This window comes from Argiope bruennichi, chromosome 8 (genome assembly GCF_947563725.1).
Source record: "Argiope bruennichi chromosome 8, qqArgBrue1.1, whole genome shotgun sequence".
In the NCBI taxonomy this organism is placed as follows: Eukaryota; Metazoa; Arthropoda; class Arachnida; order Araneae; family Araneidae; genus Argiope; species Argiope bruennichi.
Window position 1 is genome coordinate 23852890 of NC_079158.1, and position 12393 is coordinate 23865282.

General features: G+C 26.6%; 1 protein-coding gene across 4 annotated transcripts in view; it reads left to right on the forward strand.

Moving 5' to 3' along the window:
• The window catches only part of LOC129981701 (dual 3',5'-cyclic-AMP and -GMP phosphodiesterase 11-like), a 387186-nt gene that overhangs the window by 357089 nt on the left and 17704 nt on the right, over nucleotides 1-12393 (forward strand). For all 4 annotated transcript variants that reach the window (XM_056092640.1, XM_056092639.1, XM_056092641.1 and 1 more), the window contains 9 exons: nucleotides 3929-4018; nucleotides 4689-4826; nucleotides 6429-6496; nucleotides 7926-7989; nucleotides 8150-8197; nucleotides 8489-8632; nucleotides 9531-9674; nucleotides 10293-10439; nucleotides 12097-12204. In XM_056092640.1, coding sequence (XP_055948615.1) covers nucleotides 3929-4018; nucleotides 4689-4826; nucleotides 6429-6496; nucleotides 7926-7989; nucleotides 8150-8197; nucleotides 8489-8632; nucleotides 9531-9674; nucleotides 10293-10439; nucleotides 12097-12204 — 951 coding nt within the window. The remainder of the gene's footprint in view (nucleotides 1-3928; nucleotides 4019-4688; nucleotides 4827-6428; nucleotides 6497-7925; nucleotides 7990-8149; nucleotides 8198-8488; nucleotides 8633-9530; nucleotides 9675-10292; nucleotides 10440-12096; nucleotides 12205-12393) is intronic.

Genomic DNA, 12393 nt, shown 5'->3' on the forward strand with positions numbered 1-12393 from the left:
AAAACCATTCGTATTTATAAGTTAGTGAATATGCTTATTGGTGCTTATTTGGAAAAAAATCTTCACATATTGTGTTTTGTTATTACAGTGTTAAAAAACGAAAACAACATAGCGTGTTTGAGAACTTTTGATGGGTAATTAAAAACTTAACACTCTCTTTACCGATTAGCTGTTGTGTCTGCAGCTGCACTCGCATTTACCGATTCTATTTGCACGAAAGAAGTATACACTTTTTATCCTTCATAATTTTAAGGAATTCATTTTTTATATATTATCAAAATGCTTTGTTCTAGCCATGGTGAGAGCAACGCAGCGAATCGACTAAGAAGGGAGAAAGCGAGGAAAAGTGGGCATCAGGAAGTATAAACTGTATTGTTTGGTTTTAGAAAAGAAGTTGCTGACAAGGTGTTTTAGTTCCTTGGGAAAATATCCCGCGATCTCGGAAACTAAAGTTATAATGGAGCTGGAGTTGGTAAAGGAAAATATTATGTATATTAATTAGAACTCATTACGCATGAGTGCTTTTACGCATGAATGTTGGAGTTCTTATTTTCAACTCATTAAGAGGTTTTAGGTATTATTAATCCTAATTAATAATACCTAATTAACTACTCTAAAACTTTTGGGTTTACGGGAATTTTCGTACCTCCCTATGGTACATGCTTATAAAGATTACTTGGAGTTTTCTTTCAAGAGTAATGTGGTGAACACACAGAACAGCCATATATGTATAGGATTCCCCCAATCCTCATGTCGTGCAACAACAGCATGGTATGGCTTCACGGCGAATTTCATTATTCACAGTGAACGGGTTGATTAGGTGAGAGTCTCTTTAAGTCGCAGTAAATGTATATGGTGACCGACACAGCTTATTCCTATAGGATCGTGCTGTCCCGGTATTAAGGCAAAGAGATTGTTTGGCCACTAAAATGTTAATGCAAGATGGAGCAATTGCTTATATGGCAAGATGTGCAAAGAACGTAATACAAGCTCACTTCCTTGACGAACTTATCATCTCGCGTACTTTCTCATTTGCCTTTTCAGCACGTTTACCAGATAGGAACCATAGGACTTCTGGCTGTAGGGTTTTCTCAAAGATGGCATATATCAAGGAATTGTTGCTACTGTATCGGATTTAAAAGCCAGCTTCGTTCGAATTGTTTCTTTCATTAATACTAAAATGCTGCATGCGGCCGTTAATAAGGTGGTCGTACGCATTCAGAGTATTATTGACGGACATTTTTCTTTTTTAAAGAGTAACATGCTCATATAAATCATATTAGTATTTTTTATATTATTTCTTAAAATTTTTAATATATTTTTTATAAAGTTTGCTGGACTAATTCAATTTTAATATATTTCTATAAATATAATAAACTCTTAATCATCCCTGTTTGTTAATCTCAAATTGCTTTTAATAAATTTCCATTACAAATTTAAAAAAGAAAGTGTTTTAAAAACGAAATAAAAACAAATTACTGATATTTTCTGTAAGAAATAAATCAATTTGCAAGCAATAAAATCTTCTTTTATGTCATATTTGAGTGTGCAGACTAATCAGTGCTGTATTATTAAATAGATGATTAGGCAACAACGAAATTTATTTAAATTTTCTTTTACATTATTTTCAGGGTACATTTAATAAATTTTCTTTTAAATTACAGGAGGCTATACTGATCTTATTCAAATTAAAACGAACAATCAATTAAATTAGTTTTAGGTGTTTTATTTTCTTATATACGAGGTATACAAAGAGTAATTACAAAGAAAAAGAAGCATACAAATTATTTAAAAAAAAAAAAAGAAGAAGAAGAAAGTATTGCAATTGTCAAAAAATTCGAATTTGTCATTTTAACAAAGCTTCGCGTTTCAAATTTTTATGAATTTAAGATACACATTTTTGAGATTATGTCTGTTTTTTGTGAGCAGGAAGCTTCTATTTGAAGACAGATGTCATTTCGTATACGGTTTCCATACTAAAATTGTAGATTTTTATCAAATTTGGAACGAAATCCATTCAGAGAATGTTTGTCTGCCCGGCTGTCTGAATAGAAGTTAGTTGCAAAACAAACAGAACTAGATCAATAAAAATCGTTATCGAAATTTAACATCTAAATTTTTGATGTGTGTCAAAATCTCTAATTAACTAACTAAAACAATCAAGCGATTGACCATCTGTACTTTGGTCTGTACTTACAAGCATATAAATGTGATAGCTGAAAAACATAGTAAGCTAAGTCTATGAAATTTAGTATGTGATTTTGTGACTGCAATTTTAATTCAGTGACGAATTTTGGTTTTAATCGGTCTGAAAATAGGCGTCCGGAATATGTATCCGATTCTCTTTACTTGCGGAGCAAACGCATTCCGACGATAAATCGCTAAAGATTGCACGCCAATAATCTGTTTCGTAACTATTGTTCAGCAATGGCTTATAGCTAATTATACACAAGTGCATTTATTAGAGTGTAAGCGAGAAAGCTTCCAGAAGATCATTCCTGCATATTTTTTTTACAGATTTAATGTGGTACATTTTTTTGCATTTAGCTGATTGAACCACAAGTCAAAAGAGCAGGCCAACTTTGCATAAAAGTATTGTATGATATCAAAAAATTTGTTTATTACTTTATTTTGATTTTTTTTTGTTTGATTTCTTTTTATGCAAAAGATATTGAAACTATATTTCTCTTGGCCACGGATTATTAATGCGCTATTCCAATCTACCAAAATGTGTTACTTAAAACTTGCATTTATATAAAGATTAAATAGAAATAAATAAATTATGCTTTTTTTTTAAAAAATTTATGTGGAGGAGTAAGGAGTCTGATTCTTACGTTATATACAGGCCCCGATCCAGCCCAGTCTCTATTGTAAATCTCAATAACTCTTATCTCAAATCTCTTATCTCAAAAAGCTAATAAATAAATCTAAATCTATAACTATTTGAAATAATTAAAGATAAAACATATATAACAAACTCTGCGTGACCATCGCTATTAGAACTTTCATTTTGCATGGTATACCTTTTCATTCATATTGGGGATTATACGCGTAATTCTCGTAGATAACTAAGAATAATGATGGCGTGGTTAATCGAAAATTTTCAGTGGTTTTGAGTCGATCCCCTCATTGCTATTTCAAACATAATACCCGTTCCATAGAGGTGTGCTTCTCCTTTCTCCCTCCCCCCCCCCTCCCGCAAAAAAAATCCTCGTTTATACTCCGTCGTGCTGCCATCTGTTAATAAAAGTTTTAACTATATAGAAAAGCTAACGAAGGATTACTGCCGCGGTTATCTTTTTCCTTTTTTGAAACAGAATTTGCTATCCCTCGTCCTGACTACATTATTTTTAAAATATTTAGTAATAAAATTTCTGCTAAATTTAATCATTAGTAATTCTTACTCATTTAAGCCCTTCTATATTTTAAGTACTGAACTGAAAAGATTTCGGCGATGTTTTCAAAGCATTTTGTTTTTAAAATTGCTACTTTGTTCTGAAACTATTTGTCTTATCTCAAAAAGCTAATAAATAAATATAAATCTATAACTATTTGAAATAATTAAAGATAAAACATATATCACAAACTCTGCGTGACCGTCGCTATTAGAAAAGACTTCTAAACTTGAAATTGAATAGTTAAATTCAATATCAAATAGTATAAAGTATTTATAGAATGTTGTTTCACAAAATAGAATGTTATACAACTTTGCTTCAACATATTTTTAATTTTTATACGGTTTATAAATATTCTTCTTGGTTATCCATGTCACGCTTATTTGGCGTAAAGCTGAAAACTTAGGTAATAAAGAATTTCAAGTTATCAAATAATGCACTTGTGCATGTGTTTAAAAATCTATTATTTGTCATATTTGTTGTACGTTTTCATTTTTGGCAGTCTGGAAAGTAAAATATTTCATACCTTTTAGGTTTTTTCCCGGTACCTACAATTTTGTGGTATCGGTCTTCGTAATGCCGAACTATACGAGAGATCTGAGCTAGAGAATAAGCGAAATCAAGTGAGTAAGTTTACTTTCTTATTCCTGTTCCTTTGATTATGCAATTCTCTTTATTTTTATTTATTTATTTTACTATAGGGCAAGCTCTGATTGTTTTGTATAATCAGATATTGGCATGTGTATTTATAAAAAATTGTAATTTAATTTTTTTAACTAGCTATTATTAATACTCCTGTTTCATTTTATTATACATTACATATGCTAAATTTTTTAATTGATTTCTTTATCTGTTAAAAAAATTTAATGTTTCTTTTTATGATAAGAGTCTAGTTATTTAAAATGAGTTCTAGAAGATGAAACTGTAGCAAATTTTATCAACATCTATTTCACATATTAATGATATAATAATGAATTGGTTTCTTTATTACTAACATTTTTTAATTAATATTATTTCCATATGTATAACATTTAAAAAAGATTAAAATGTGACATTTACATTTAACGATTATACAAGATTTAATATTCTTTCTCATTATATCTTGCAATGAAGGAGAGAGAGTTTAATTTATTTAACTTATTATTTAAATCAACTTGATAATATTTTCTTTTTATAAACTTCATTAAATATTGTACTACTGATATGTTAATTAATCTATTTATTGTGTCTTATGTACAATATTTCTTAAGATTAACATATGAGAAAATTGCAAAATATTGCTTTTCTTGATAGGTACTGCTAGATTTAGCTCGCATGGTCTTTGAGGAGCAAAGTACAATTGAGCATATTGTATATAGAATTATGACTCATACGCAGTCTTTGCTGCAGTGTGAAAGATGTCAAGTTCTTCTTGTCGATGAAAATACAAAGGTTTGTATTTTTCTTATTTAATAGTCATATAAATTTCTTATTAATTATCACACTTTTCTATTAATTTAATAGTAGCCAAAATGCTTGCTGAAAATGCCAGGTATAATAAAGTTAAATCATAAATTATATGATTTTCTGCTAACTTCATTACATAAAGTTATAATACTTAAGACTTGTGTATCTTTTGTCAATTAAGGTGTTGTAAAAAGAAGTATTATTTAACATCAGCATTTGTAATTGATGAAAAAAATATTGCCTATTTTGTTTTTTAGTCAAAATGGTAGAAAAATTTTAATTTTTCAAAAATCTGGGCTTATTTATCATACTATTTTCTTATCTTCATGTAGTTTATAGAATATTTTGTCTAAAAAACTTTGATTTATTTTTCTGTAAAAATATCTTAATAAATGTTATTCTCAGTACTTTAAAAAAGGAAATAAAAATGAAAAAATTCAATTTGATGTTTGTATCAAGATATTTTAATTTAGAATCAACATGCTAATGTACTTATAAGCTACTCTGCAAGACAGTAAGAATGAAGCTTTTTTAACTGATCTGTGAGCCATAGTTTTTACAAAATTGTGGAGTAAAATTGTTTTACTGATTTTTACATTTATTAATGTAGATTGTTAAGATTAGTTTAAATAGCTATTTAATTTTTGTTGTTTCTTAACTTGTTTAGGTTACCTATCTAATTTAAATAAATGTAAACTGAATTATATAGCTAGTCATTACCATGTTTATGAACCTTAAATTCCTTTTTGAATGTAGAATGAATGTTATATGTAGCAGCTTTATACTTACATAGTACTTCTCACTTTCAAGAATCTTTGAGCTGATATACATATAGCTAATATCAAGTATATGTATGAGACCTTATTGTTACTTACATATATACTTGAGTAATAATAAGGTTAATTATAACTAAATCAATGTAAATGATGCTTTTTAAACAGTAATGATAATGGATTTTAAAATTTATAAGCAACATTATTAATTTTTAAAATTTTATGAATGTCACCTCTACTAATTAACATTTAGAGTCTTTGTCATCATGCTTCTCTATTCCCGATAGAAAAGTTTATAGTATATTCCTATAAATTTTTCTAATATATTCCAGAGTTTTCCCAGTTTTTTGTGTATGATTTTAGAAAATTTAAATCTCATAAAAGCAGTTTATATTTTGCTTCAAATGCATTGTATCTTCATTCTTTTTTCTTATATTTTCTTCCAAATTTTAGTAATAGCAGCATTACTTATTAATGCTCATATTTAGATGAAAGGAAAATAATATATTAGCAATTTTAAAGTTAAATAACTATACATATTTTAATCATTATATGTACTGAGAAATTCCTTGAAAATTTTGTATTGTTGTCTTCTAATTTTTTTAGTTTTGTTTGTACCTTGTATTTTAAAAATTCTTAAATTATCTGCATTTTGCAATAATATTTATTTTTTAAATACTATTTCTCAAATTATAAAGAACAGTTTATTAAAATATTTAAAATAAATTCTTAATTATTTAAAATATAAAGAAAAAATAAATTTGTTTTATTTATCAATATTTTGATAATCTTGCCAATTTCTCTTTTATTTCAGACATTTTCAAGAGTTTTTGATTTAGATGTTAATGATATGAATGCCGAAGATGCTGACTCAAGGAAGAGGTAGATGCCATATTTTACTACTAATAATGTTTAGCATTTACTTTCAATTTATCTTTTTGAAGTAAAGATTGAGAATGATCAAAAAACAATCTAATATGTTTCTGAGCTGAGAATTTTTGAAAATATATTTGTGGGAACTTTCCGAACTCACCCTAAACTAATTTGGTAATAATGGAATTTTGAAACTAAAGCTAAACTATGAGGGCCAACTTATATATATATATGGATCCGCTGATCTGGTAAAAAAATTATAACAAGTAAGCAATAAATCCCTAAATATAGCATTTTTTTATTTCTATAATTTATTTAATTTAAGAAAAAGTTCATTTTAAATTAAATAAATTATTTTTTATGGAAATAAATTGTTATACTCTCAAAATTTTTTATTATTGCTGGCTTGTTGAGATCAATAATTTATTTATGAAAAAATTCTAAACATTTATATTGTTATTAGAAATTCTACAAGTACGATCATCTAAATTTTCTGTATAAAAATTACTAATAATTCATCAAATAAAAATAAAGTAGCACAGAAATAAGATTAACACATATTTAGATCACAAATAAATGGGGCATTGAGATGTGCTATCTTTAGATAATCATTCGAGTTAAAATTGGAGTTGTTGGTAGACTTTTTAATCTTGATAGACTTTAGAATCTGTTGATTCCATTTGACTTGCTTTGCAATATTTTCACTCACATGGTCACTTTGAAGTCACAAGACTTTTTTAATTTGAATTCACATAGGGGTTTTTAATTTTGTGTTAATTTTTGAAAGAAAATTGCTCTTATATTAAAAAATATATGGTTTGTAGATGAAATAATAACAACATTCAGAATATCAGGTTTGTAGTTGAATCTGTGAGTATAGTAGCTTTTTAAAAATTTAATATTTATTATAAATATAAAAGATTAAACTAAATTTTATCTTGATTACTCTAAAAATTAAGATTCAGATTTTTTTTTAATATTGAATTTCATTCTGCATTTTAAATATTTGCAATTTAAAAATCCTATCATGCCATTATATGAAAATATAATACTTTTATTATATAATTTTCAACATGTCAATCATTCAATATTTTTTTTCTGTGCTTTTACATCTACATATCTTAATTTTCAAGATTATATTTGATAATTTTTTTTGTTGTGGCTTCCAGTATTAATATTTAAAAATGCTTTATTTATAATAATATTTTGTTTAATATTTCAGGAAGGAAATATTGAGTATCTTTAATTTCAAATATACTAAATGTATATTTGACGTTGTGTGAATCAAAATCACGCAATGTCACGTTGTGAAATCACATTGATTTATTGATGTTAAAGGAGTGTCAAAATTATTTTGACATGATTTTTTTTATATGCCACTTCATAATTATATCTATTCATTCGAGTATCAGAAATTGATGTTTCTTTCTTGTTGTAGTCCTTTCGAAGGTCGCTTTCCAATAAATGTTGGAATCACTGGCTATGTTGCTACAACTGGAGAGGTAAAAACTGAATAATATTTAAATTTTATATGCTTATTATAATTTTCGGAAAGATATTTAATGGGCATACAAAAAGATTATTAATAAAATATTTTTCCTATTTTTAATTTATAATTATATTTTGAATAATTGAATTTAATCTTCATTGTTGACTTTTCAGACTTTAAATATCCCTGATGTTCTACAAGATGACCGTTTTGATCCAGCAGTAAGTCTTGTCTTTTATCAATTTAAATTTTGTTATAATGCTGAAGTTATATTTTTCAGCTCCATTATTTGTGAATTAATTTATTATTTAACTTTCTAACTTTTGGTCTCTGTGTATACTTTGTAAAATTTCAGAAAAAAAGTGTATTTTATTTATAATTTGATTTTTTATTTATTGTATTTAAAATCATTTTTATGTATGATTATGTCTTCAGTCTTTGGATATTCTTTACATTCTTTAAACTATCTTCTTTCATTATCTTAGATTTACTTAAAATTAATTTCTTTTTAGGTGGATGGAGGCAGTGGTTTTCGTCATTACTCTGTTCTTTGCATGCCCATTCGAAATGCATCTAATAAGATTGTTGGTGTCAGTCAGCTTATCAACAAATTGAGTGGAGCTCCGTTCAACAAAAATGATGAACATCTTTTTGAAGTGATTATTCCTTTGATTGATCCAAGTGTTGTAATATGGTCTAGAATGCCTTCTTATACCAACATGCGCATAGATACACCAAATACATTATGGAACATATACATTTCAATCACAAACTTTTTAAACATGTAATTTTAGGAAATTTTAAATGTTGGATGAATATATTTAATAGCATTTTTTAAAAATTCATTATGAATCCTCATGGTTAATGATTATCCATTTTCATTAAATTAATGTTGATTTCATTGTTATTCTAATATATTATTTCACTTATTTGCCTCTGTGTAAATACTGTAAAATCTCTTGTAACTGACACCAAATTAACTGGCAGTTTCAAAATTAAGACACTTCTGCTAGCATAAATATAAATCCTTCATCTAGGTCTACGATTTAAAGGAAAAGTGTTTAAAACATTATTAATAGAAGTTTGATGCTTCAATAAGACTATTTTGCTCCCATCCTGTTTTCTTTCTTGATGACTACAAAATAATGATGCATGCAGTGGGGAAGAGAAAAACAGCCATAATGGTGGAGACGGGAGAAAATGAAGATGACAGAACTGGAAAATTATGTGAAAAGGAGCAAGGGAAGAATCTCAGATTTTCATAGAATTTACCAATCTCACATCAACAGCATCAGTGTACATCATATAAAATGCATTAGTTTGCTAAATTCTTGTAACATATAAGCAATTGTCTTGGAAAAATATCTTATCCTTTATCAAAATGGTTCCATTGTTTTGTGATAAAAAGGATTCTATTGTACTTAATGGTCTATTATTTTTTTAAATCTTTTAGCATAGATTATTTTTATTGTTGTTATTTGCTTATTTATTTTCTGTTATTAACATATGTTTTAAAAAATTATTTATTATGTTCTTCGTATTTTCCTTTTTTAGGCCTTTGCAATATTCTGCGGTATGGGTATACAAAATACTCAAATGTATGAAAGAGCTGTGAAAGCCATAGCAAAGACTAAAGTCACACTTGAAGTTTTGTCATATCATGCAACTGCTCCAATTGAGGAAGCAAAGGCTTTGAGTGTATGTAAAAACTTTGGTTATTTAATATAATTCTTAAAAAGGATTGCATATATATATATATATATATATATATATATATATATATATATATATAATTAGAATTGATACTGTGGTTATTTCTAATTTTGATCTTTTACTTTATTTTTAAAGCTGAAATGTAAATTGTTTTGTTGGGGGGGGGGGAAGGGGGAAATGCATAACTTCTTTTTTTAAAAAAATATTGCTTTTATTTATTTTTGTAAATAAACTAAAATCTAAAAGACATTTGAGTTGATACCTAACTTTATTGGTGGAATTTGAGCTTTTATACAAAATTCTACACATCTGGAGATCAAATTATGCACTTTATTGCAACCATATTAAAACTGTTAGTTTTAATATGGTTGCAAATAAAAAAGAAATATGGAATGCCTACAAATGTTAAGATAAAAATGCTATTTAAAAATCACTGTTTGCTTACAATCATAAAAACTGATGTATCAGTGATGGATATAATTATTCATGCTCATCATATAAATGGAAATAAAACTGCTTAAAACCCAAAACTAATTATTTTCTACTTATTTTAATTGGCTTTCTGTATCATGAGATAATTAAGTTTATTATTATTATATCTAGAAATGTATTGTTCCCTCAACACATGTATACAGATTGCAAGACTTGAAGTTCAATGATTTCAGCCTTGATGATGAAGACATGTTGAAAGCCTGTCTTAGAATGTTCATGGATTTGGATCTCATTGAAAGATTTCGTATAAACTATGATGCAAGTTTGAGTATATTGTTTCTTTATTTTTCTCATCGCTGTTTTTTAAAACTTCATTGTTTGCAATTCTACTATAAGGCATCTGCAATTTATTATATTAAGTATTTATTGAAGAAATGTATTACATAATCATTTATGAATACATTGTAATGACAAATTAATACTTTTGATTTTTTTTTCTTTTATATTTGCTCAAAAATTCAATTTTCAATTAGTGTAAGATTGCTGTTATAATGATGTAAAGTTTTATATCTTGATTTTTGTTTAAATGTGTGTGCATATGTTTATGCATTGTAGTAATCGTTTAAAAATTTTAAATGGATTACTTCGTAGCCCATGATGTGCACATAGCATATTGCTTCCTAAAGAGTCTAGAATATTAAAAGTAACTTTAATTGTATATATTTCCTAAATCTGTTGTCTAGTAAGTTAAGAACTGTGCTTCTGATATTTTACAAACTAACATGATAAATGTATAATTATATTTGAAAAAAGAACTTCATTTTTCAAAATCTGAGAAAAAGATTTAAATATCTTGTGATTAGAAATCCTTTTATAAATTTAATTTTATTTAGATTTCAAACTTATTTCTTATTAAAGTGTTTTTTTCTCATGTTTCAATATTTTCATTATTGGTTAGAAATATATTAATAGAGATCACACATTTTTAACTGTACTAGAACCTCTGATTTATTTCATTAATGAACTCAAATCAGAAGAAATAGATCAAGATATTTAACAACTTTTTTTTGAACAATAGTGAAAGTTCTAGGAATCTTTAACAAAAGTTAACACCAGTAACTAGAATAGTTAACATTGAAAATTGGTTGAAAAAAGAATGTTCTGCTAGCCAAAGTCATGCCAGAATTATTAAGTACCAAATCAGAAAAGGTTTTGTCAAATCTAGATCACCCTGTTATACAGGGAAGCAGATAAATTTGCAAATGATGCTTTATTCTTAGAATAGTTTTTATTTTTTAATTGAGAGTCTTTTTGTGGATGATTATATGAATAAATAAATTAAATAAGCTGCTATAATTGCTTGAAATTTTGTATGTTTTTATAGAAAGGAAAAATTGCAGGGTTTATTTATCAAAAATTTGAGTCATTGTTTATTCATTAATATTTCAGAATATTATTGTATAATTTTCATACTGAAGTTTTAACATTCAGGAATTATATGCTAATTTTTTTTTCCTGGTATGCTGTTTAATGATAAATTACATCCAAGAACCCTCTTTTAATTATCTCTTTTACCTCATTTAATTATCTTTTAATCATTTTAGATCTATTACATGGTCAAGCACCATCACATGCTGAATTAATATTCTTATTGGCATTACATTTTACTACATTCTTATTAATAAGGCATTTTAATAAATATAATTTTTTAAATTCTATTTTGTGGTTACTACCTGGCTCCATCTGTTTTTAATGCCTGGTCTTGTGTTTGAGTAATCATATTTTTAAAAAATATTTTTAAAAATTTTAATGTATTGAAAAAATACTAGAATGTAAAATTATATAACCAAAATATTCTTCAATCAGCAATAAAATCGGAATTTTTATATGCCAACCTATTTTCTTTTCATAGATATGAAATTATACATACAAATTTATATTTTTATGATTATTTTATTTTATATTTTAAATATAGGTCTTATGTCGTTGGTTGTTGAGTGTGAGGAAAAATTATAGGCCAGTGACTTATCACAACTGGAGGCATGCTTTCAATGTCAGTCAAATGATGTTTGCTTGTCTGACGGTAATATAATTTCTGCATATATTTAACTTTCTTTACAAATATTTCTCTGTAGTAAACTGCTCTGAGCTCAATCAAAATTTGTTCTTGAGTTTAAGGTGCCAATGTTGATTGGAGGAAGAGCTGAATTTTGAATTTTAAAAAAATTCTAAACTGTTTGTCATGTATGCTTTTTTTAGATCTTTTTTTTAA